The sequence below is a fragment of the Ambystoma mexicanum genome, chromosome 3q (genome assembly GCF_040938575.1).
Source record: "Ambystoma mexicanum isolate Mex_15411 chromosome 3q, UKY_AmexF1_1, whole genome shotgun sequence".
Classification (NCBI taxonomy): Eukaryota; Metazoa; Chordata; class Amphibia; order Caudata; family Ambystomatidae; genus Ambystoma; species Ambystoma mexicanum.
In genome coordinates, this window is record NC_090926.1 from 275995245 (window position 1) to 276021979 (window position 26735).

A 26735-nucleotide genomic window follows, 5' to 3' on the forward strand; every position below is an offset into this window, starting at 1 on the left:
CATGGCTAAAAACCTCGGGGTCATCTTCGACTCTACACTTTCCTTCTCTCCTCACATCTCTGACATCTCTAAGAAGTCACACTATCAGCTGCACCTCCTCAGAGGTATTCTTCCTTTTCTCTCCTTCCCCCAGAAGCTCATGGTCTCCAGAGCTCTGGTTCTCTCTAGGCTGGACTATTGCAACAGTCTCTTTCTGAATCTGCCTGCTTCTAATCTCCGCCCTCTGCAACTTATCCAGAACAGGACTGCGAGACTTGTCCCTGGCCTCAAGCCCAGGGATCGTATCTCTCCAGGACTGAAATCGCTGCACTGGCTCCCAGTGGCTGTGAGGATTAAGTTCAAAACCCTCTGCATCGTCCACAAGGCCTTCTGGGGCCTGGGGCCTCAATACCCTCAACTCTCTCTTCCTAAATACCTTCCTTCTCGAGCTCTTTGCTTTTCTGACTCAAACTCCCTCAGGGTCAGTCGCTTCTCCAAGCAACGAGTGGGCAGTAGATCTTTCTTCGACTGGGGCCTCCCTCTGGAACAGCCTCCCTGCCCCCCTGAAACGTGAGGAGAATCATCTTCGGTTCCGGAAGCACCTCAAAACCTTTCGCTTTGCTTCTGCTTTTTCTCCTCCTCTCCCTTGCTGACTTCCTGGCTGACATTGAAATTTCACTGGTTACCTGGCCACCCTCTGATCTCGGGCCCAGGTCCCTTGCCCCACCAGTCGCACTCCTGCACTTCCTTCCTGGCAACCCCCACACTTGGGGACTGTTTTCTCTATCCCTACAGTCCCTCTACCAGTACTTGACACCTGTTGTCTGCACTTACCTTGCACTTGCCACCGGCTGGCTGTACTTTTACTTATTGTTTATTTATTCATTTTCTTATCCCTTGTACTGCACTGTCCTCTGCCCCCTCCCCCCACGCACTTCTCCATCCCCTTGCGCGATCTGAATGATACCTGGCCTAGTAGGATCGTTGTCTGTCTTCCCTCTGACCCCCCTCCCTTGCCTCGTCGCGCCTTGAAACACTTGTGTATAGGCGCGTTATAAATGCCATATCATATCCTCCCCCGTAATAAAACCTGTGTCATTGGGCATTCTTAATATTGTCGACGTGTCAAAGGGGACTGAGGAGTGGCGCTGGTGGTTGGAGTCACGGGGGCGCATGCTCCCAGAGCAGCGCCCCCACTCGCATTTAAATTTAAGTGGGATGACAATTTTTTCTGGTGAAAAGGGTTCAGTTTCCCGTCCCTAGTGAGGGACGCCCATACAGTATGGAGGAAAGGGGACTATGGACTAGGAGTAAGTTAGTCACTATGGTGAGTAACCTATAATTTCCCTCTGAATTTATTGGCTTTGGCAGTGCTTGTTCCCAACAGGTTTTAAATGGTGAACAATTTACTGCTCCGATAACAGACTGCCTGCATCCCTCTGGGAGAATCTAACTGTTCTCATAACCTATCAGTCTGTTCTGATCTAACTTTTCCTTCCTACAAACTCAATATTGCAAAGGTGATATTATATAAATACTATACTGACCTGTTCAAATGACGTCACCTCCGAGTGCTGGAACATGTGTAAAATATGAATTAATTACTCACCTGCTTCATTCTTCACTTTTTGAATTGAATCCTAACTTGGAATTGATCTTAAAGCTAATTACTGTTTTTTTAAAGAATGTTTTAAATATCTTTGTGTATAAATAGATAATGTATTATATAACTTCAAGTGTGTAAATGTTTAATTGGATACTTATATTGACTGATTTCATTACAGAGCTCTACAGCTCACATTACCCCTCTTAAGATAAGCATGGCTGTTTGGTCACACTACCAACTTGTGTAGTACAGGCCTATATTAAAAGGTGGATTACCTAATACAAAGAGATAAGTCTTGTGTAGTCCCACACCAGTTGGACTGCACTCATTCTTAACTAAAAGTTGGCAGAACATTTATGTAAAGAGATGAGGACAAAGGTGCGGGGAGGGACTGCTATAGTTAAGTCACATGGGTTGGTAGGTGGGGTTATCAAAAAGACCTTTCACCTAGGGTAGCAAAAATATTTGAACCGGTTCTGAGTAGGTTTCACCAATAACAACACAGACACAAAAACACTGCATGCTGCCTCTTTTAAAGTTCCTCTCTCATGTTCTTACTGCAGTGTCCATGCCATCGAGCGACGAGCCCTGCCAGAATTCTTTAATGGAAAGAACAAATCCAAGACTCCAGAAATGTAAGTTGGGAAAATGAAGCAGTATGCGTCTTGCATTCTTTTTTTATCAGTGCACTGAAAGTCATCTGATTTGTGAATTTACTAAGTAAAGACACCATGCCGACTCTGCAGCCATTTGTATGATCAAGTTATTTGTCAAGGGATTGTCATACTCATTCTTAAATGTTCAGGTATTCCACTGGATCCAGTGAAGCGTTTAACAGCCTGTGCATAAAATGTGTGAAATGTCCTATTAATTTAAAAAACACGGCCTGAAGCAGCATAGGGTACCGAAGCTGCCAACCTGCAAGTTACCCCATTATCATTTGCTCATTCTGTGAGAATCCAAGAACTCCTGAGGATTAAACTTGGGCCTTATTTTACCTTTAATTTTGCAGCGGCTACATCACAAATCTTTCTCGGGGAAACCATTTACTTTGAAAAAACTTTTTATTTTTACTTTGATGTTTGTTAGCATTTTCGAAAAGGTACACAAGCACCGTTGGCCAACAAGTAATAAAATCCCAACTTTCCCAATCCCCCACCGTCACCCTGTTGCCCACCCCCTCACATAATTAGAGAAACAAAAAAAAAAACAGCATAAAGACCACTACAGGTGACCAAAAAAATGAATACTCAGCTTGGCACAGCTGGCACACATGCCCAGTTAAGGGTTCTACACGTTGAGTCCTAGATTTAACACTAAATACCTCGGGTGGAGGGCTTGAGCACGGACACTCTTTTTTACACCAAAGGCCTAGTCACAGGCCTGTACTTCCACGCCCCCATTTCAACATAAAGGTTCCCCCCACTCAGGAGAGAATGACTCCACAGAGTTGTTGACCATCGCCACCAGTTTTTCATGTGTAGATGTCCCATAATTTCGTCATCAGTTGACTAGTTGATGGTGTGACTTTGACCTTTCAATTTTGGGCCAGGGCTACTCTCCCTGCTTTCAACATTGCTTCTACTTCTTTTGGGCGTCTGAACTCACCCTTTTCAATGTCTGGGGCACCCAACAGGACCTGGATAGGATCCAATCCTGGGGCAATTCACACCGTGTCTTTGATCCAGCTAAGTACCTCGGCTCAATATACTCTCACCTTTGGACATTCCCACCACATGTGATACCATGACCCCACCAGACCGCATTCCCTAGGACAGAGTGGGGAAGATCCTGCAAACATCTTAGACAATCTCAATGGTGCGGGGGGGTGAGGAGGTGCCAGCAGTGGAGCAGTTTGAAGTTGTGAAATCACTTTCCAGGTAGTCTCTGGGATTTCCCTGCCCAACATTTCCACCCATAATTGTTTAAAACTCTGCCTACCCTCCAGTTCAGAGGTTACCAGCACCTTGTATAATCTGGACAGTATACCCTTCCTCCCAGGTGCCTCACTAAGGGCTTTCTCAAAGGGTGTGAGCGGACGCAAGACCTCCGAGAGCCATTTGGGGTCAGACACAAGGCCCTTTAGGCGCAAGTATTCAAACACAGTCAAGGAGTCTTTCCCTAGGATTTTGCACAAGGATTCATATTCAATGAAGGTTCCGCCCAGGGAGAGCTGGCCTATCCTTCCCAGACCCCTGTCCGACCATGTATGCGTGAAACAGAAGCCCCTGCGTCCCAAGACAAAGGGGTCCCCCATAATGCACTCAACGGGCATGGCCTAGAAGAAAGGTGTGGGTTTGTCTTGATTTTTTCTCCATAGATTCCAGAGCACTGCAAAGCTTGGGTGGGTCTTCATTTGGTCAGGAATCACCTTTTTTCTGGGACCGCAGTAGGTCCCTGACTTTTTTGGGGTGGGTATGCACGTCTTCCTGATAGGTCTAATATGTGTCTTGGTCATCTCTCAGATGCTTCAGAAGGACATGCAGCTGGGATGCCTTATAATGACCAGAAGTCTGGGAAGCCAAACCCGCCCTGGTCTCTAGGGATAGTTAAGGTTCTAAACCTGATTCTCGGTCTTTTACCCTGGCAAACAAACGTATTGATCATGGACTTTAGTTTATTGAAAAAGGACTCTGGAAGGGACACAGGGAGCACAGTAAACATGTAAAGCAGGCGGGGGGACGTTCATCGTCACCGTCACCATACGTCGGAACTATGACAACGTCAAGGGAGTCCACATGGCCTGGTCCGTCTTTATTTTATCAATTAGGGGAGGTCACTGGGCTATTTAATTCCTAGGTAAAGTGTAGCAAAGTTTTCAACTCTTATGCCACAGAATGTTCTCCTACCTCTGGTTGCAGGATTTTCTTCCCCTATGGGCATAACATTTGATTTAGAGATGTTTATTTTGAGTCCAGAGAAGTCACCAAATCTATTTATCTGGCTAAGTAGTTCTGGCAGGGTTACTTCAACATTGGTAAGGTAACAGAGGATATCGTCGGCAAACAGGGAGAGCTTAAAATCAGTTGCCCTTCATCGTATTCCTGTGATTTCCCCCGCATTTTCCCTAATTGCAATGGCAAGGGGCTCCAAAGTCAGGGCGTACAGCAAGGGAGAGATAGGGCACCCGTGCCTTGTTCCTCTGGAGAGGTGGAGTGGAGAATAAAGCGTACTGTTCACTGCCCCCATAGCTATAGGGGAGTTCTACAGGGCAGCGTTCCAATGCCTAAAGTTACCACCAAACCCCATTTTTCGCAGAAAATTTCCCAGATAGCCCCACTCGACCCCGTCAGAGGCTTTTTCCAATTCTATGGAGGCTGTTGGAGCCCTGGTTTGTTGGCGTACCTCCTGGTGCATGAAGTCAATCGCCATTGTACATTGTCTGTACTTTGATGGCCCGGGATGAATCCCACCTGGTCTCCGTGAACGAGGGTGGTCATAAGGTGATTGAGTCTATTAGCCAATACCTTTCCCATGATCTTGATGTCCGTATTGAGTAGAAAAATACGGCAGTAAAATCAGCACTTAGACGGATCCTTCCCTTCTTTGGGTATGACTACGATGAGGGCTGATAACATGGACCTTGGGAGGGATCCCAAAACCGTTGCTTCGTTAAATAATCTGTCCATAAAGGGGGCTAACGTAGAGCGAAATAGTTTAGAAAAATACACTGTGAAGCCGTCTTCCCCCGGAGTCATACCCCCTTTCATACTAGCCATGGTGTCTATGACCTCTTGCTCTGAAATGTACGCTTCGAAGGTTGCTGCTTTGTCTGCGGGGAGGCTAGAGATCGGCAGGGTATCTAGGAACAGGTATATGTGTGTTCCATCTCCCTTGTACTCAGAAGTTCTAGGAATTTGTAGTACAGTCTGAACTCTTCCTCAATGTGGGCATCATCAACGAATTGCTCTCTTCCAACCAGGCGAATCACCAGCACTCTTCTATTATTTCTCTGCTCCGAAGTCGCCATGCTAAGTTTTAACAGCTTTCTCCCCTCTTTCCATGTATTTCAGCTTAAGGAAGGCCAGCTTCCGTTCCGTTTGACCAACCAGTAGGGTCTTTAATTTGGCCCTACTTTCCTGAAGTTTTCTCAAATATCCTGGGAGCATTTGGGTTTTCAACGTCCCACCCGGCTGTAGGGCTTCAATTTTCCCCCTCAGTGTGTTCTCCTCTGCTACCTACTCTCATTTCCTCATGGCCCCCATTCCTATCAGAACTCCCCTCAACGTGGCTTTAAAGGCCTCCCATAATCCCTGGACCTTCACCTCTCCATTCGTGTTCGGGCGACCCTTCGGGTGGCGCGACCTGGCCAGTTTCCAAAGATTGTCTACCGCAGTGAAAAAAACCTCTCCATTATCATTTAGATCGAAGTAGTCTCTGATCGCCTTTAGCACCCCTAGAGCTAGCTCCTTGTCTTTCAGTATCAGGTCGTTGCAGGACCACCTGGATTCTAGCTTCTGGGCCGGGAATTCCTCTAATCTATCCTTCACTAGCTCCTGGTCTGATCATGGGTTGGGTTCTGTTGTGGACTCTTGGACCCCACTCTGGCGGGAAGCATCTACAAGGATATAATCGATCCTTGAAAAAGAGTTGTGCACCCTTGAGTAGTAGGTGAAGGGGGGGGGGTCACTGCCTCCTACCCAAATGTAAGAATCCACCACCCCCAGATTAGTGTTGACTTGCTGGAAACGGCCAGCTCGCCTAAGCTGTAGTGGGGATTCTGTGTGATGGGTTGCTTTTTTCCTAACCAGGTCGGGGTCCAGGACCATGTTGAAATCGCGCCTACTATCAGGGCACCTTCCATAAACCCCCGGATCTTGCCCCTAATTGACTCCCAATACTGTTCCTTCTCCTCATCGTGGCAGTAAATGGGGACCATAGATAAAGCGTGCCCTCTGATCTCCCCTTTTACCATCACAAAGCGGCCATTGGGGACTTTCAGATTTGCCGTCGGGACAAAATTAAGTTTACTTGCGACCACAACCACCGCTACCCCTCTTCTTTTAGAAGCACAAGATGCATGAAACACCTCCCCTATGGATTTTGCCCTCAGGGATGGCTTCCTCCCCCTCTGCCAGTGAGTCTCTTGAAGGAACATCGTATCTAGTTTCAAGCGATTTAATTCACACATGGTCAGCAATCTTTTATGGGGGGGGAGTTCAGGCCTCTTGTGTTAAGAGAACCCACTGCCACATTGCCTATTGTTCTAACCATTTGGGCAAAATTACTTTTTCAATAAATGCTGTATGTTGGCTCTGCTGTGTCTGAAAATGCATCCTATAGGCCTTTTACTGACCCACACTACAATTGCTGACTCCTGGTGAGTGGCCCGAAGAATGTATAACTGGTCACGCCTTAAGACCTGCTTAAACAAAACTAACCCCCAGCTCTCACCCCCAGCGCCTGGTCTCCGCGCAACATCTCCAACATCGCTGGGCCAGACCACCATCTGCTCCATCACCCTCAGGCTACACAGCTTTGAATAGCACCTCTGAGCGCCCCCATCAAGCCCCATTCTCTGGAAGCTCTACTCGCCTCTCTCACCCCCCTAACATTGAATCATCTCAAAAACACATCAACAAGAAAACTTGAGTACAGGAAGTGAAATTCTCTTATGAATTTTGTCCCAGGCCTCCCAACTCCCCCCAGAGTATTAAGCTCCTCTTCAGCCCTCAACTTCGGTATAGGGAGTGGGATCCCATGATCGCCCAGAGTACAATGCTAGAACCTTCAAGACTCCCCTTTCAAACTCGCAGGAAGACTGTGGCCACCCCTCAAGATTGCATGGGGGACTCGAGGTTCAGTTTCTTGAATTTGCAATTGCCCCTAACCGGGCGTCTGCCCACAAAGCCTGTTGCAGGCGTGCCGTCATTCCGTGAGCTCCCCTGGGAGTCCAGAGTGGGTTTTGGGGCTGTTTCACAGAGGAGTTCCTGCTTTACTCTGTTTATGTCGTCCTCCGACACCAGATGGTGTCTATAGCCATTAAGTTCGAAAGAGAGGGAGAAAGGGAACCCCCATCTGTAGCGGACTCCCTTGGAGCTCAGCCATTTTGTAAGCAGAGCACAGAGTCTCCTTCTGGACAAGGTGAAGGCTGAGAGATCCTGGAATATAGTGATTTGCGAAGCTTCCCACTCCACCAGGCCCTTCTTTCTTGCCCTGTCCAAGATTTTGTTTTTTTCCCTGTAATAGTGAAACTTGGCTAGGACCATTCATGGAACACGGGATCCCCCGCCCACTCTGTGGGCCATGTCAATGGTGGGTTCATAGGTTTTGCCTTCATTGAAAAGCTTCCTGACGACTTTGTTGATGGCTTTTGTAATGTCTGCCTGCGTCTCACCTTCACATTCCGGAATGCCAAAGAACCTTAGATTGTTTCTGCGCTCACAGTTTTCAAAATCGTCCATCTTCAGTGCACACTTCTCTTCCCTCCATTCCAGCTCGGACAGGCGCATGCCGATCTGGGCCTCTAGAATATCCACAGAAGATTGGCTTGCTTTCAGCCCCTGCATGCGGTCCACCATGTTATCCACTTTCTTGTCGTGACCGTCCAGTCTTTTTGTAATATCTGCCCTGAAGCCCCTTATTTCCTCTATGAGCACTCTCATGCTTTTGCTCACCGAGCTGGATTCCTCCAGGGGTAGTGTTGCAGTGTTGGGCATGGTGTCCTGAACGCCCTGAGGTGGCTGGTCGAACTGATACTTCGAATGGATTGTGCCCTCCAACGTATTCCACATCTTTGACATGTAATGTCCACAACTGTGTAGTTCAGAAACTTTTTCAGACGGCGTCCTGTGTCGTTGACGTCGGGTCGATGTCCCTCGAAGGCCTCCGTCGAGAGCAACGTCACCGGATGTTATAAATAGGACGCACAGTGACCGTAGCCTCAGTTCCATTTTTTCCGCAAACGTGTTTGCTTCGGAGATTCGGCGTGGCTCGTGTTTTACCTTATGAAGATGTCGTCTTCTTCGACCCCTCTGAATCTGCGGTCTGGCTTCAAGACTTGATGGGACTGCAAGTCTAAAATGTCGATCACCGACCGCATCGCATTTGTTTGTAGTGCTTGGGCGAGAGTCATGACACTGACGACTGTTCTAAATGCCAGTTGCTGACTGCTAAGGCCTTGCGGGAGCGTAAGGGAAAGCTTCAGCTAGGTAGGGGTGCTAAACCCAGTAAGTCCAAACGTACTTCCAAGTCCAAGGGTATGTTCACTGAGGATTTGAGGGCTGAGTCTCTGCGTCTGAAGGATTCTCGGGGGGTCTCGGTCCCAGACTGGTTCCCGCCATTCGTCCTCGTCTCAGCATACAAGGAAGCACCGTCACCAGTCGCCTTCCCTGTCCTCCTCGGAGGATGGTGCCTCGAGGAAAGTGGCTTGCCCAACAAAGTCCTCGACTCCGAAGGAATTGGCTGCCTTTATGGAGCCGATATTGCCGATATTTCAATCGCAGGGCACAAAGCCGGCAAGGAACGGTCTCGAACCATGGCTCGCACGCCTTTGGGCTCGGGTCCTCAGCGCGATCCTCATCGGGAACCTTCGAGGTCCCGTGCGGACAACGCTCAGGATGGTCGCAAGAGACGTGCTTCCAGGTCTCGGTCCTCTTCCCCGGCGAGACTGCAGAATCCTGCTAAGGGCTTGAAGTCGACATCGACTCTGTCGTCGCCATGTCTGTCGGATACGGACGCTGAAGCTGTGCCTTCATATCAGCCCTCGGCGCCGTTGGCGCCCTTGTCAACGTCAAAGCCGTCGATGCCCTCGATGCCGAAGCCCTTGGCGCTCTCGCTGACTTAGGGGCTTTTTGGCCAAAATGTTACTTCGGAGATCCCTGATGTTGTGGATCCTCCTAGGAAGGCTACTTCTAAATCTGTGAGGCTGCTGGTGGACTCCAGATCCTCTTCTATCCCGAGGCAGGGTTTTCACCTCCTTCTGGATGACATTTATGAGGAGGGCGAAAGGTCAGACTTTGGTGTGGACCCTATTGAGCATGATGAGGCTCCCGGCTTTTCTGGATACAGTCATTTGGAACAGTTGAGGCAAACTCTTCATGATGCCAGTGGTTTGGACACTTCTCAGGAAGTGGAATTTGGCAGGCCTGGGCCTCATGCAGAGTCGTCCTACAGGAGACTCATGGCTAGGGTCACAGAGTATCTGGGCTGGTCCAGTCCTCCGGAAGCTTTTGTGTAAAATGATCTAACAGAGATTTTAGATCAAGGTCCGTCCTCTGACCTGGTGTTACCCTTTATCTCACTTTACAGAAAAGGGTGGCGGCTGCTTGGCAGTCACCGGAATCTCTTCCGGCTGTTAAATCATTGACCAAAAACTACCGCCCTTCCAGTAGCGACCCCAGCTACTATCTTCTCACCCCCCTCCCGAGAGCAGGTGGTGTACCCTACCATCCCTCCGGATAGGGACGACAAATGCTTTGACGGTTGGGGACGCAAGGTGTTTTCTGCGGGCAGTATGGTGTTGAAATCAGCCAACTCCCCTTGTGCCTTGGGAAGATTTTCACACACTGTGCAATTGTGTTTCTCTTGTGGCTGAGCATATTCCGGAGGGGGAAGATAGGGATGGGTTCCTTGCTCTCGTGCAAGATGGCAAGGACGCCATGTATGAATCCCTGCAGTCGAGTTTGGACACGGCCGACAGTGTGAGCCGGTCCATGGCTGCGAGCACCGTTATACGCAGGTTTGCGTGGTTGAACATGCCCTTTGATGGCGCGCATTTGTTTGGCAGCAAAGCTAACAAGAGCCTTGAGAGGTTACGGACCTCAAAAGCTGCGGCAAAATGTTTAAGTGCAGCTGTGCGTCAACCTCCGCCTTTTCGTCCTAGGGTACAGCAGTGGAGGGGAGGTTCTACTCCTCCTTTGGTAGAGCGAGAGGAGCCTCCAGTCAAAGGGGTCAACGGAAAAGTACCCATGGTGGTCAGGGAAATAGATGTGCCAAAGCCGCTCAGGCAACTGCCTCTTTGCCTTCAGGCGCTGCCGCAGCCGCTCCAAAACAGTCATGAGGCCATGTCCCATGGTTCGCAGGTTGGGGTCAGACTGTCTCAACATCTCGAAGAGTGGCGAGCCATTACTTCGGATGTGTGGGTTCTGGATACAACAGCCCACGGCTAGTGCCTTCCCTTCATACAGCGGCCTCACGATACTCCACCAGTGAATCTTTCTTTGAAGGTTCGAGATTCGCTCCTTGTGCAGGAAATCTTGACCCTGCTGGATAAAGGCGCTATAGAACTGGTGCCAGTAGCGGAGAGGAACAAGGGATGGTATTCCCCTTATTTTTTGATTCCAAAGAAAGACGGAGGATTGAGATCCATCCTGGACTTGCCTTGGTTGAACAAACTTTTCAGGAAGGACAAGTTCAAGATGCTAGGCCATAAAGACCGCATATGGAAACTAAGGCACAATAACCATATACTAAAAGGACAGGTCTGATACACGTCTGGTCTGCCTATGCCAAATCGCATTAAACACTATTGCCCCTATAATGTACTTGATATACATTTCGTGTTCGGGCGACCCTTCGGGTGGCGCGACCTGGCCAGTTTCCAAAGATTGTCTACCGCAGTGAAAAAAACTCACTAGACAGGAAGACAATTTCCCAGGCATGGTGCATTCTTACCCTTTTCTTACCCTGGGCGTTTGAACATGCAAGTGCCACACTACCAATATCAGGACGCTTAAGAATCGGGGCACGACTCACCTGATCAACCAATTCGTCACTCACGATGCAATTCGCCCGTATACAGACGCAACCAAGAATCGTTGTGACTGTGTGCCTGGCTCAATCTGCCTCGTTCCAGGACCCTCGCCTTGATGCTCTCTGGGCGCTGCTCGTCGATCAGAGATTGGCTATGTACAGATCTGCGAAGGAGTCTCATCACTTCTACAGGGGCACCCCGAACACCTTCCGATCCCGGTTCGACGGCTTTGTCCGCGACTCGTTTTTGCCTTCTTCAACTTCAACGTATACGATGGAGCATTAGTGGGAGGGTCCCTATTCGGGCGCCATCTTTGCTTGGCCATAAAGACCGCACATGGAAACTAAGGGAATAACCATATACTAAAAGGACACGTCAGATGCGAGGTTCGTTTACCAAACAAGTCTGGTTTATTCAAAATATTCTCAGTCGGCCGACTGGGTCTCACCGCCTGACGACGTGTGTTCCCAAACACCGTGAGATGCGAGAGAGAGAAGCGCTCAAGCAGCAATATATATACATTAGACATATCCTTTGTTAAGGCAATTCGACCCACCCTCATACATGCCATACAGGCTAGGGTTCAGTGATTGACAATTATGACACGTTATGACAAGTCTTCATTCAGCCTAAACATAGTTATTTTAGCAAAGACCGGAGCGACAGCTTTCCGTTATGGGGAACATGGAGCTCTGGCTCAGCAAGGATCGTGTTCTTAGCAGGGAAACATTCCTTACTACGTTATCTGTGTGTTTCGGCTCATGAGCTAAGGGTCAGATAGTTCTGAAGCATAAAATACCACTCTCCGCGAAGGAGCACCACTAGGATAATATAATTCATGTTTAACTGTCTTTTAGAACGGTGCTTGCAAGACAACCCGGCACCTGGACTACTGATTAGATGCGGTTTCTGCTCGACTTCAAGGACTTAGTGAAAGAGGAAAGCAATGTATTTCTGACAGTTTGACATTCCTGTCTGTGTTAGTGTTTCAACGTTCAAGCCATGTCCTCACACGATGAGCGAGTCTAAAGCATAGAATACATTTGCAAGCCGTTTTGACAGAAAAGAAAAAAGCAAATGGCCGACATTTCACAAAATGGCTGCCCTTTGGTTACAATGACGATTCTTAGATTGCGATGTTTGTCACATGATGCGATTGGCTTCTGGCCAACATATTATACATATCATTCGACTATAGGGTTGCTTTTTCTGGTCTAACAAAGATGGTCACTTTTTCTCAAGTCCTCCAGGCCCTTCAACTTCAGGATTGGTTGGTGTCTCTGGACCTTCAGATGCTTACTTTCATGTGCCGATTCATCCAAAGCACAGGAAGTACCTGAGGTTTGCAGCTGGCAACTTGCAATTTCAGTTTCGGGTCCTGCCATTCGGATAGACCTCTGGCCTGAGCGTCTTCATGAAGCTGGTGGTGGTGGTGGCAGCGTACCTCAAGCGAGGGGGGATTCACGTCTACCCCTACCTGGATGACTGACTGATTGGGGCGCGTTCTCCCAAAAAAGCGTTGGATCATCTCGGTCTCACCTGCCACTCCCTCCACAAGCTGGACTTCTCCCTCAATTTCAAGAAGTTGCATCTGACACCTTCCCAGCAGCTCCAGTACATCGGGGCTGTGTTAGACACGTCCTTGGGGAAGGGCTCGCCTCCCAAGGTAAGGGCTCATTACATTTTGCAGATGGTGGACAAATTTCAACATGCCCCGAGTCTCCCGGCTTTCAAATTCTTAAGGTTGCTCGGCCTCATGGCATCCTGCATTTTTCTGGTGCCAGAAGCCAGGCTGAGAAGGAGATCCCTGCAATGGGTCCTCAAGATGCAGTGGTCAGTCAGATGTGGGATCCCGTTCAGATTCCACGCTCGGTCTCCCAGGACCTTCTGTGGTGAGCCAACGAAAGGAACCTGATGAAGGGGGAACCATTTTGGCAACCGTGGCCGGAAGTGACTGTAGTGACGGATACTTCCCTCATAGGATGGGGCGCTCATGCCAACGACTTGACCGCCAGCGGTCGTTGGTCTCTGTCGGAGTCCAAACTCCACATCAACCTACTGGAACTGAGGGCCATCAGGCTAGCCCTGAAGCCTTTTCTGCCATCTGTGCGGGGGAAGAGTGTCCTGATCATGACGGACAACACAGTGGCCATGCATTACCTCAACAGAAAAGGGTGGGTGGGGGTCACTCCCGTTGTGCAGCGAGGCAATGCAGCTCTGGTTATGGGCAATCCAACAGGGAATTTTACTCTCGGAAGTTCATCTGGCCGGAGACGAAAATGCGGCACGGATGCTCTGAGCAGGCAGAGCATGATTTCTCATGAATGGGAGTTGGCTCAAGAAGTCCTTCTGGAGATCTTCGCCCTTTGGGGAACCCCACAAGTGGATCTCTTCACCACCAGTGCCAACCGGAAGTGCTAGAGATTCTGCTCAAGGGAATTTCCTCTGAGAGGAGCCTTAGGGGGGAGATGCATTCGTAGTGGATTGGTCATTCCCACTGCTGTACGTGTTTCCTCCAGTCCCCGTCATTCCTCAAGTGTTACGGAGGTTCGGATTCCACATGATCCTCATTGCTCTGGATTGGGCCAGGAGAGCCTGGTACCCGTACCTTCTAGAAATGTCCATCTGCCTCCACGCCGTCTTCCCTACCGAGAGGATCTGCTCTCGCGAATGGGGGGGTCAGGTTCTCCATCCAGAGGTCAGGGCTCTCAGTCTTCATGCTTGATATCTGAAAGGTTGAGATATAAGGATTGGGACATCACGGATGATGTGATGGAGGTGTTGCTTTCGGCCAGAAGGCCAGCAACAAAATCCCTGTACCGTTGCCGTAAGTTTTGCGACTGGTGTAGAGTACAAAATGTTGATCATTTTCAGTGTTCCATTCCTATGGTTTTGTCTTTCTTACTTTCTTTGGTCCACACAGACCTTCACTTAGGTACCATTAAAGGTTACCTGGCGGCACTGTCTATATTTAAGCGCTCGTCTGAAGAATGTTCTTACTTTAAGATTCCTTTGATTTCTCAACCTTTGCACTCTTGTCCTTTGAGATTATTTTCCTTCAAGACAGTGTTCTTGGATGCAGTTTCTTCTGCTCGCAGAGTGAGTGAATTGCAGGCACTTTCATCTAAGCCGCCCTTTACTGTGTTCCACAAGGATAGGGTTGTACTAAGGGTACGTCCTTCCTTTCTACCTAAGGTAGTATCTGAATTTCATTTGAGCCAGAAAGTGGTTCTTCCTTCTTTCTATCCTCCTCCTCATCCTGGTAAGGAAGAGGAGGGAATCCATAGGTTGGATCCTAGGAGAGCTCTGAGCTTTTATATTTCTAGGATGTTCAGGGTCAGAGTGGACGATCAACTCTTTGTGGGATATGCTGGACACCGATTGGGCCAGACAGTTACCAAACAGACCTTGTACAGGTGGATTATCCTCACCATTACTGAGTGTTACCGATTGGCAGGTAAGGAGCTTCTTGAAGGTTTGCAAGGTCATTCCACTAGGGGCGTGGCTACTTCCACAGCCCTCCAACAGGGTGCTCCTGTTAGGAATATTTGTGATGCAGCCACATGGGCTTCTATCCACACCTTTGTTAAACATTACTCCCTGGATAACATCCATAGTCGAGATATGGCCTTTGGTAAGGCGGTTCTTTATTCCGCCATCTGATTGGGTACTCTTAATTCTTTTCCCTCCTCTGTTTTCTGGTACTGCTTTGGGAGTCTGTCAAAGATGTGGAATACGTTGGTGGACACAATCCATTCAAAGAACAAGTTACTTACCGACTGGTAACGTTCTTTCTACCGGATGTTCCTCCAACGTATTCCACATCGCTCTCCCAGCCTGCCCCTCTGGAGAATTTCCTGTGCGATTGCAGCTTACGTTTCCGCAAGGCTGTGTGCAGTCAAGAAGGCATTGGATTGGGGCCACACGTTATAGGGGAAAAAAGATCAATTGAGGCTACGGGTGCTGTGCGTCCTATTTATAACATCCGGTGACGTCGCCCTCGATGGAGGTCTTTGAGGGACATCAACCCGACGTCATCGACGCAGGACGCCCTCTGCCGAAAAAGTTTCCGAATTACACAGCTGTGGACATTACATGTCAAAGATGTGTAATACGTTGGAGGAACATCCAGTCGAAAGAACGTTACCAGTTGGTAAGTAACTTGTTCTTCTTGAGGGCAGCTGCCCAGCTCATGTGTGGGCCTGGGGCATTGGGCCACTTGCATTGGGCATCTTGCGCAAAAGGACTTCAGTTCGGGGCTCCTCAGTGTTCAGTGGGGGGACTGCCCCCAGGCGTGCGCCCACGAGCTGTGCGGTGGAGGACTCGAGATTCAAACCTCCCTAGGAGGGATCCTAAGGTTTGCTTGTCAGGTTGCGCAGGGCTTGGTTCTTTCGCTCCACAAGTCTCCCCTACTGAGTTAAGGCAAAATGTCCCCCAGAGTCTACATGCTTCTTCAACACTGAGACACGGTGAGTATTTTAGGAGAGGTAGCCCTTAGAAGCGTTTTGCTGCTTGGCTCAACTGCCGGTTGGGGAATCAGGACTGCACCTCAGGAGCCTCTGCATTTGCGGCCAATCGCTGGATGGCACTAGGGACTATGGCTGGCCCTGAATTGTGTGGGGAGGCTGACCAGCTATAGCCTGCACAATGACATGATGGACCGGTCCCCACTTGTGAAGCTCCCAGGGCTGGGGCTCAGCAAGGACCAGTTCTAAAGCTCCAGCGAGCCGTTGGGAAGCCTCCTGGCTCTTTAACTTCACAATCTGCTGTCACAGGAGGAGAGCCTAGGGGGGTGTACCTGTTGTGGATCAGTTCTCCCATCTCTCGCTCCCTGGGTGGTGTTGTCGGTCCTTTGCTTCGGCGCTCGAGGGAGGAGGGGGAGTTCCCTCCAGGCTCTGCCTCTGTAGGGACTTCCTGGTTGTGGGTGCATCGTCTCTCCGGAGTGGTGGGGGGAACCTGGCAGGTTGTTTTAGGGTTCCAAATGGCGGCACACACTGATGGACGTTCGCTCGCCACAACGGGCCTCCCCCATCAGCGACCTCCGCAGCACTCCAACAGAGAGCCGCACAGACAAAGGAGGCAGTGGAGGATCTATTCACCCAGTGGGTCCCCAGAGGTTGGTGATGCTGGCGGGCCGCCCCACAGTGTAGTGGTTCGGGGGGGAAGGAAGTCAGCACCTCACACTAGGGCTTTGTGGGGGTGACTCTGGTGAGGAGCGACACAGAGAGCTGCTTACATCTCTGTGCCCCCTCCATTTACTTTTTAAAGGCATATCACTATTGACTCAAATGTTGCTATGGGTCCAGTGCCCAACCCTAATGCATCGTGATTGGTAAGATTCTAAAGGATGATGGGTATGCTAAATGCCTATTCTGCTGTTTTGATTACTACAGAGTAGAATTAGTGCAAGGACAGTAAGGCTGTGCCATATAGCACATAAAGAGAAAGAGAGGGAACACTTTTCTTCTTTAAACTGGGCTTTGTTTCTGATAGATATAGGCAAGGCTTCTCTTCAAACAAGGGCTCCAAATGATCCTTTGCTGAAAATAGGAAAAATTCTATTTGAGGGATGCTTCACCTTTTTTAATTTCAGTAAAGTGCCCCAGAAAACCCATTGTATCCTTAGCTGGCTACTGATTGTGTCTTCAAAAGTTACCTCACACTCCTGTTTGTTGTTGAGGCCTCTTTGATGTTGAAACCCCGGTCACCTGAACGTTAGATGTCAATAAGAGACTAGTTGTTGAGCAGGCTCTTGTCAGTAGAGGCTCTGTGGCCAATGTGGAATTGTTCATGCAACCCACTATGCTCAAGACTTTGAGGAACCACCCAATGTTTAGCACAAAATTAACAATACTGTCAATTCCATCAACCACTCTGGTGCCACTTTCCGATATATGCAGTACGCTTGAATGTGAGATTGTGTGAGGCCATGAGTATTTTTTAATTTTCCATTTTTGGTTTAACACATATTTCCTTGATGAGCCCTCATCTGGAACGCAAATAAAAATGGTGTCCCCTGAGAGATCCTATATCCCTCAGGGTCAAAGTGCTGCAAGCCACCCTGTTTCCCTGTGTTATCTCCTTGTACAGTTGGCTTTGTGGTCTCCAGTGTTTGGTGGCAGCATTTTTCATATAATGCTAGTGGGGTACAGCCTGAGGTACCTCAGCGGTGTCCCTTGTGAGACCGGCATGGTATCACGCGACACACAGACTCAGAGGTAACAGTTTCAACACCTGTATTTAATAAATGTCTGGGGTTGGTGTAATACCTGACTGGCTCTAACTCTGAAGGCATTGTCCCCTCAACTGATGTTTGTATAGGCCGCCAAAATCTGGCTTTGCCTAAACCTATGCTTGCCCTCACTTTTTGACAAAATGTGATGGGAAGTTTTCTTTAAGGAATAATCGTGGTTCAACAAAGAAAGGAAATATAAACCACAACTAGTTTCAGATAGGCTTACCAATAGATGTAGTTCTTCCAGTTTAAAATAGTTCAACTCAAAAGGGTTGTCCTTGGAACCTTCCACGGAGGGCTATTGCAGTAAGTCAATGGAGTTTACAATGTCTCTGGATCTCTTGGGATTCTCTTCCCCAAGCTTCGATCTTTCCAGTTCCAAACAAAAAGACAGTTCCTGTTCGGCCTCTCCAGGTTCCCTTCCCCAAGTTTAGGCCTCTCTACACAAAGTTCAGCAATGTCTTTAATTGGCCTCTTAGGGTTCCCGTCCCCAAGCTTATGCCTCTCTGTTTCAAACACAAGTTCAGCTTGTCAGGATGTACCTTTCGCTTATATACAGTTTCTTTCACATACAATCTTTTAATGGGGTAGAATCAGAGACTTTCGAATACGCCAGGCTCTTTGCTCCTTCTAAGCGCGACCACTCTGATATTAAGCCCCTCTCTATTTCTTGTACTTGTTCTCCTTTTAACCTTTTATCATCAGGTGCTTACAGCACCCCTTTTATCTCTGTGTTTCTTTCACTTTGTCGTGCACACTTGAACCTTTTTTTGCTTTATTTTCTATGTGTCATTCTTCTTGCACACTTCCTTCTTTCTATCGTGCACACTTGCACTTGCCTGCTTCTTTATAGTGCCTCTTGCACACTTCTGTCACTCCTTTCGGGTCTTTCACACCCTTTTCTTACTTCTATCTCTCTTAATAGGTCTTTACTCTGGACTTCGCCTTATTTCTGCACTGCTCGCGCGTTTAAATGTCTTTACTCTGGACTTTGTTTTTTTTCTGCACCGTTAGCCCGCTTTCCACTTTCCTTGTTCTTTCTTCAATGAGTAGCGTAGGGCTGGCGAGCAGTCTTTCCTAGATTCATTGGGTCGAGGTCAGGGTCTCACCGCCTGCCCCTCAGACACCCTTAGGACTGGCACACGTCCCAAGGGAGCGAGCATTCTCCTGAACCCCGACAGCAGGATACAGGCTGGCTCTCTCTGGCTCCCTGGAAGCCTCTCAAGGGACACAGACATCATCAGTGGTGCCCTATTTTTAACATAAATTATATTTTCTCTCCCCTTTTAAACAAACCATAACGTCCCCCCAGAGACCTTTTAGATGCAGTTCTTTTAAGCATCCCACTAATACCATGTACTTATATGTTCCTCCTTTAGAGAGACACAATCAGTGGCCCAGAAGAAGGCATATCCATCTGAAAGCCGAAACGTCAAAGGACACAGCACTTAGGGTGCCAAACAGACCTCCAAACATCTAGAGACAAATTCCCTGATGTAGACCCAAGGATTGGTCACTTGTTTGCCCGGCAGTTGACATTTATGTGGTCAAGATAAAGGATACATATCCAGAATAATTTTACAGTAGCTCTGTAATTGGTTTAGGAGTTGCCTTTCAAAAATGTGATTTACATACCGTCTCTAAATGAAAATGAGTGTTGTACATTAAATTATGTTTTGCATACATGTCTAGATCTGAGAATAACTTTCTTTTATGCATCTTTGTTTCAAACACAAGTTCAGCTTGTCAGGATGTACTTTTCTCTTACAAACAGTTTCTTCCACATACAATCTTTTCATGGAGTAGAATCAGAGACTTTTGAAAACGCCAGGCTCTTTGCTCCTCCTAAGAGTGACCACTCTAATCTTTCACCCCTCTCTTTATTTCTTGTACTTGTTTTCCTTTTAACTTTTTATCTTCAGGACCTGCTTCAAGCACCCCTTTTATCTCTGTGTTTTTCACTTTGTTGTGCACACTTGCACCTTCTTTTGCTTTGCTTTCTTTGTGTTGTGCCCCTTGCACACTTTATTTCCTTCTATTGTGCACACTTGGACCTGTCTGTTTCTTTATTGTGCCTCTTGCACACTTCTTTCGCGTCGGTCGCATCCTTTTCTTCTCTCTCTCTTTACAGGTCTTTATTCTGGACTTTGCTTTATTTCTGCGCCGCTAGCGCACTTTCCACTTTCCTTGTTCCCTGTTTCTTACTTTCTGTTCTTTTATGCTTTCACTCTTGCTTTCCGCTCCGTGCTGCTTTACTAAATCATTTCTTTCTCCCTTTCCGCTCCAGCCAACCACACGCTCCCGAGTTTCTCTCTCTTACTTGTTCGAAGCTCACTGGGTAGCATGGCGCTAGCAAGCGGTCTTTCCTAGATTCATTGGGTCTAGGTCAGGGTCTCACTGCCTGCCCCTCAGACAACCTTGGACTGGAACGAACATTCTCCCGAAGACTGCCAGCAGGGTACAGGCTGCCTCGCTCCGGCTCCCTGGAGACACGGCTCCCTAGCCACACTACAGGCCCTTATGAACACTGGGTCAGCATCTCGGCACACCGTTCTCCTGCAGATGCTCTAGGCTTCTCTTTCAGCACCTCCTCTGGTCCATTCAGCATCCCCAGCTCGCTCCATGATTCAGGCAGAACCACCATTTTTATACTGCAGATGAGTCAATTGGTGTCGGGTGTGCACAGTTGGGGGAAAAAGTGCCTGACCTTGCCTGACTCTATTAGTGGGACAATTCAAAGGTGTTAGATGGTAAGCCTCACTTTGTATTCCTATGTTGTTTGTATTGGTAATCTCCATTGCTCCCGATAGCCTCTTCTTCGTCCCAGTACATATTTAAATGGGGAGTGGGAGATGGAATGAGATTGGAGGGTAGGTCTATGTACTGAAACATTATTGTATGATGACAGAGGAGAGAGGGGAATATCCTAGCTTTGATGGAGTGACTTTTTTTTGGTAGATTACTCTTTACCCCTGATCTCCTGTTCTGCCAGCATGAGTCTGGGTTAGTGGGATATAAAGGGATATTAATGTTAACGCCATCTCTCTGTCTCTTTTGATCTTCCTTCTTATCCAGTTTCATGTACTTGTACCTCTCACGTCTCCCCTTTGGATCAGGGACAACGGACCCGGCATATCCTTTTGTCCCGGGAGGATAGCTCAGGGGCAAAGTTCTTGCCTTGGAAACAAGACGACACGGAGCACCACAGGTTCGATCTCCTGGTCTGCGCTTAGAAACCTCTGGGTATTAAGCACGTACAAATAACCTATCATATCATATCCTTACAGGCCTCTGGGACTTACTCCTCCTCTCCTACTGTCCCTTGGATATACCGCATCTCACCTGGGCTACCTCCATGGGTACATCCCTGGATTCCCTTATCCAGATGATCCTTCCTTGCTTGTCAACCCCCAGGGTTGGGATCCAAAGGTGATGTCCTCCCCTGGCCACCTGAATAGAGGGTTCTCAGGGTCTACGTGGGAGCATACCCCTAGGTTTCCCACACCCTCTAGAGCACACCTTTATAAAACACAGTGTGATGAATAGCAATACATAGTGAGTGGGGTACAGATGTTGCTATATATCGTCATGGCCACTGCCTTCCAGGGAGAGCGAGGATTACAGTTTTCAAAACCAGAGAAGACATGTTCATGATTAGTGGCTGGGAGGCAAGGTACAGTGTGGGAGTCCCTGTGTGAAATAATGTAACCCTGTGATTGGTAGCTGTCATGGCCACAGGCCCCCAGAACACAAAAACCACACCATCTAGTGATGGGGGCAATGGGTCCCTTAACTCATTAATGTCCCTTTGGGACCCATAAAAACAGGGGCCCTGGCTGGACTCAGTACTGGTGCCTTTGGCGCCAGGCTCATATAGAGATGTGAGCAGGAACACTTTATTTCATTGCAGGAGTGCTTTTACTTTATTTCAGTGCAGGAGTGCTTTTATTTTAAAAGAACTTTCCAGGAGCTGAAAGCCTTGATTCCAGAGAACATCCTCATGTGCTGACTCATCGGGTGTGGCAGGGTGTGGCAGGCAGGCTGAACCTGGTGGGCGTGGCTACAGAAGCTCAGCTATATAAGCTGCTCCATCCTTAAGGCCAGTGCTTTGCGTTACTGTTCACTCGCGTCCAACGTGACGCTTACCACCGCTTGGACCAGTTTACTTACCTTTGAAACCAGGCGTTCTCCTGCATACTCATCTCCAGGAAACCGGTGCTTCATCGCTTCATCTGCAGACTCCTCTCCTGACATCCAGAGATCTTGATCCCGATGCCGCAGCACCGCACACCACATCCACGAACTCGGACCCTGTGAAGAAGAAGAAAGGCAAGGTTAGAACATCCATCCTAGGGCCGCGCCGTATTTGAACCCCCCGCACTCCCTAGTTAACAACTTACCAGCTACTGTACCGCTGCAGCTTCGTTCCTCATTCCCTCCGGCTGCCGCCTCGAGCTCTGCAGCTTCTGCCGGGCCGGCAACATCACCTGCAAGGGTAGAAAGCAAAAGAGCAAACATCAAAGGTGGAGCGGACAGCAATACAAGACAACAAACTTTACACAGACGAGGAAAGACAAAGGCAAATAGGAACACTTACTGAAGTATAGTGGCTTAGTCGCAGCAGGACCAGTGACCAGTGAAGGAACTCGGTCCAGATCATACAAGCGCCCCTGCTTGAAGCAGCAGGACGGAGTGCTCGCCCAAAACTAATCAACAAGTGAGCTTTCCAGGGACAGTGCATCGCACGGGTACCACGGTTTGGGAGAAGGGGTCTGGAAGGGGATCAGGCACACAGGCTGGCATACTCACACCCCCTATTCTCCACGCAGGAGCTATCCCGAGCAGCATCACCTATAACCACCAGTCATCACATAAGCGCAGAGGGCAAAGTCTGACCCGAGCAACCTCACCCCTGGGAGGGCTGCAACCATGCCTCAACGCCTCTGCAGAGACCAGGTGCGTGTAACAGTAGCAGAGTATTCCCCTTCACTCACAATCTCACATATGTGCACTTAGATGTGCATCCTTATTTGTCAAACCTATGGACACATCATAAAGCACAAAAGAAGATACCCAACCAAACAAGAATTGTGAGGAAGCTCTGCTGTTTTCTGCACTCTTCTACTGTTTTAACAGCGGCACTTTGCCGATCTGTCTATGGACACCCGACATCTACTTACCTTCAAACCCATATGACCTGGCCGTCAAGCAGAGTCACAAGCCCTCAACAATATCCTTCTCCCAAGTATGAGGTTTTGCAGTGAGCCAAATTGTGGTGAACCAACTCTAAGGAGCACGCGCCTTGCTTCCTAATCGCTGCTCAAACCCCAGGCAAGGAAGTGGAAGCACTGGATACTGAGAGCACTAGTGCCCAGAGTCATGTACAGAACAAGCTGAAACCCAAAACTAACATCACGGCTTGAAGAAGTCCTTCTTCGAAAGGATTGTGTCCTCCGACGTATTCCTTATCTTGATAGATCATCTCCAGCTTGCTGGCCTTGGAATTTTTTTCAGTAGAGGGCGCTGCGTGTCGACGTCCCTCGAGCCAATATCCCTCGACAGCCTCCGTATCGGTGCCGACATCATCATGCGTATAAATAGACTTGCGCAGCGTCCGTTGCTCAGTTCCGTTTTTCCGCGCTTCGTGGGCCTCGGAATCGCATTGCTCAGTTCGTTAGCCAGATATATTCTTCATTATTCCTCGAGAATACCAACTCTTACTCGATGGCTTCCTCATCTGAACCGACGACTCCACAGTCCGGCTTCAAAAAATGTCGAGACTGTGGAAAGAAAATGTCGTTGACAGATCCTCCAGGATCTGTTTGTGGTACCTGGGATTGGAGCACCAATGTTCGGAGTGCGAGGACTGCATGACCATGACGGCGAAAGCCTTGAAGGAGCGTAAGGGGAAACTTGAGAGAGGTAAGACAGTTAAAACTCCTTCTAAAGTTTCCTTGGCAGAGTCGAGACATTCGTCTCCTCGCCGACACAGGAAACATTCTCGTTCTAGGTTTCGAAGCAGTTCCCACCACTCTTCGAGATCCAAGCATTCGAGTAAGAGACGTCAAAGATCCCCTTCCTCGTCTTCTTCTGTTTCTCCGGAAAGAGTCACCTGCCCCACAAAACATAGCTCTCAGGCTGAGTGGGAGGAATTCCGTAAAAGGATGCTTAGCGTCTTCGAGAAAGCGGCCTCAACCCCCTCGAAGACAGCTGAGGGAAATACCCTGGGTGAAAGACCCGAAAAATCGAAACGCCGCGAGTCGTTCCACCCGGCGAAAGAAACTACTCGAGAGCTTCACAAGCCCTCGAGCAAAGGCACTGTACCATCGACGCCTGTTAGACAGAAACCTGTGCAGTTCCCTCTGGGACCACTGCAAAAGATTTAAGACTACAGGTGTTTGGCAGTAAACCCACTTGGTAGCAGTCTGTACCACACAGATTCACTTGGTAGCTGTGGCTGAGCAGTCAGACTTCTCTCAAGAAGAGTTAGGCAGTATAGAGAGTATTCACAATAGGTCAAAAGAACACAGTAGAACAAGTAAACACTGACCAGAGCTTGGTGTAAAAGAGATATAATATAATAACCACATCTAGTAAAACACACAGGCACTAATGTTAAGCAGTTCAAAAACACGGTCACTAAAAGATATACACTCCCTTAAAAGAATATTAGACAATTCTTAAGTAAAGCCCCACTTATTTTCAGACAGCGGTGAGCGCTTAACGCAGATGGCACTCTAATAATTCGTTTTAAAAAGGGAGAGAAAAGCAGAGTATAAATTGAAACAGATCCCAACACTTTCACAAGAACACAACAAGAGAGGAAGGCAAAGTAAAACCGTGAAGTTAGAGTTCAGAAGGCCGATCCACTTTAAGAGGACCAGAACGAAATGTGGTGTCCAAGGTCACACGGTTGAAGTGCACAAAAAGTCTTGAAAAGGTTCAGAAAGAGTTGGACCAAAGAAAGGGACCAGTTAGATGGTCAAGGCGGCCAACCCAGTCCAGAAGGTTAAGGGATTATTACCACCTTGTAGCAATCTTTAGAAAGGGAGGCCTGGCGGACACGGTACCATAAAGTGGTGAGAATACTCCAGCGGGGGCAGTTGTTCCTGGCAGCGCATGCAAGTCGGTGCTTCGTCCGGGGGAGGAGAGGATCTCGGAGGAAGACAGGAGTCCGTTGCACTGCCAGGGAAGAAACCAGCCGCGGAGTTCTCAGGTAAAAGGAGCGGTCCTTTTATTCGCAGTCCAGTGGTAAGTGGCTATCCGGTTGCCAGGGTGCTTGGCACGGGCAATTCGACCACAAGACGTCCTGGGATGCAAGGAAAAGAAGGTAAACTGGTTGTGCCCACCAGTCAGGGGAAGAAGCCTCTCCAGCTGGGAGATCTTCTCTGTCGTCGGGAAGTGGTGAGTCGGTTCCGCAGGGCTCCACCGGTGGTGTCGTCGTGGTAGGTCGGCTTAGCTTCTCCCTCGTCGGATTCTCAGGTCCTGTGGCGACTTCTGAAGTTCCAGTCCCCAAAGCCCTGCTTTTATGCAGCACACCCCCATTCACTCAGCCTAGCTGTCAATCAAACATGCTAAGTGGTGAGCCGGCCGGCTCACCACTTGGGCCAATCACACAAGAGTGCGACTTGAGTTACCAAGGTAACTCAGTCCAGGGTGCCTAAACCCCCTCCCACACCCCCTGTGGTACCCAGACAGAGTGGCACCACTTTTGGTGGCTTCTGTGGAGAAGCCCGCCAAAAGGGTGGAACAAAGGGCTCGACTTGGGTTGGAGTCACAGAAGAGAACACAAACGCCATTTTAGAATCGAGTCCTGGCAAAAAATACCAACCGGCGAATTAATATTAATTAAATAAACTGACGGTATGTTCGAGGCTATGAGAATTAAATAATTAAAGTCGGTAGTCTCGAACAATGGGAAAATCCCATAGGGATATATTCGCGGGCGAATATAAAAAGTAGTATCCACTGCCAGCAGCCAAAACTCGATCAGGGGGACGGAGACGTGCCCCCTCGACTAACAGACCCCGGGGCAATCGAATTGCCCCGACCAGTACGACCACAATATGATGGTTTGTACCGGTTTCTGTTAATAATTTGGGACTAGTAAAGCCAATGGTGACTTTACATGCCCTGGGAGACAGTAGTCAGTCCCAGGGTATGGAGTCTATGGAGGGGTGTCACTATGACACCCCTGGGTCACTGCACGGAGGGTGCTGTGTAACACACATAGTAAAAACACATGAGACCCTATGGAGTAAAGGACCCCATAGCCCATAAAACACATTAACAGTCAAAGGAACACCATAAATCATGTCCAAGAGTGGGAGAAAAAGAGTCTCACTCTTGGCAGGAGAAAAAAACAAACTCCAGAAATCCAGCAAAGCTGCTGGGGGACTCACTAGGTTAGGAAATTCAGCCTAAAGAGAGAATTCTCCCTAACGACGCCATCGTCGAAAGTCCCTTCGATGCATAAATCTGCGTCATCGACTCCATTATCGAAGGGCTCATCGACGCATAGGTCGACCGAATCGACAACGTCTTCGACGCCAAAAAAGAACAAACCCACGGCCGTCACTACCTCACAGCCAGTGGTCATACCTAGGGCCTCTAACACGACTTCGAGAATGTCATCCACAACCTCAAGTAGGATTCTGATCCTCTCGAGCTCTTCGAGGCCTCTTCCGATCTTCTCAACGCCTTTTTCAGTGTTTTCGAAGCCTTTGACGTCCGCGTCGACGACGTCGACTTTTTCTCAACCAATTATGACAAATTCGTCCCCTTCTGCTCTGCAAATGGGATTTAAGCCATTTCCAAGGTCTGATCATTTCAGACCTTTGTCTTCAATTTATGAAGAAGGTGAGGATTCGGATCAAGAAAGACCCTTTGGTTGCAGAGAACTGCAACACCTGAACCAGAGGAATTTACCTTTGAGGAAAATAAGGTTAAAGGATCTTCGAGAATCCTTACATGAGGCAAGTGGGTTAGATACTTCCCCAGAAATAGAATTTGCCAAACCAGACCCAGTGGAACATGCCGAGACCCCTTGCAGAATTTTAATGGCAAGGATTATAGAATTCATGGGTTGGTCTACACCTTCACCTGCATTCCAACAGGATTACCTTACAGACATTTTAGTTAAAGGCCCACAGGAGGATCCTGTGGTTCCATTTCACGCTGCATTACAAAGAAAAATATTGGCTAACTGGGAAACTCCTGAG

General features: G+C 48.6%; 1 protein-coding gene across 2 annotated transcripts in view; it reads left to right on the forward strand.

The window, feature by feature from the left end:
* The window catches only part of SMARCC2 (SWI/SNF related BAF chromatin remodeling complex subunit C2), a 2756167-nt gene that overhangs the window by 1751088 nt on the left and 978344 nt on the right, over positions 1-26735 (forward strand). For both annotated transcript variants that reach the window (XM_069653753.1, XM_069653754.1), the window contains exon 15: positions 2149-2220. In XM_069653753.1, the coding sequence (XP_069509854.1) occupies positions 2149-2220 (72 nt within the window). The remainder of the gene's footprint in view (positions 1-2148; positions 2221-26735) is intronic.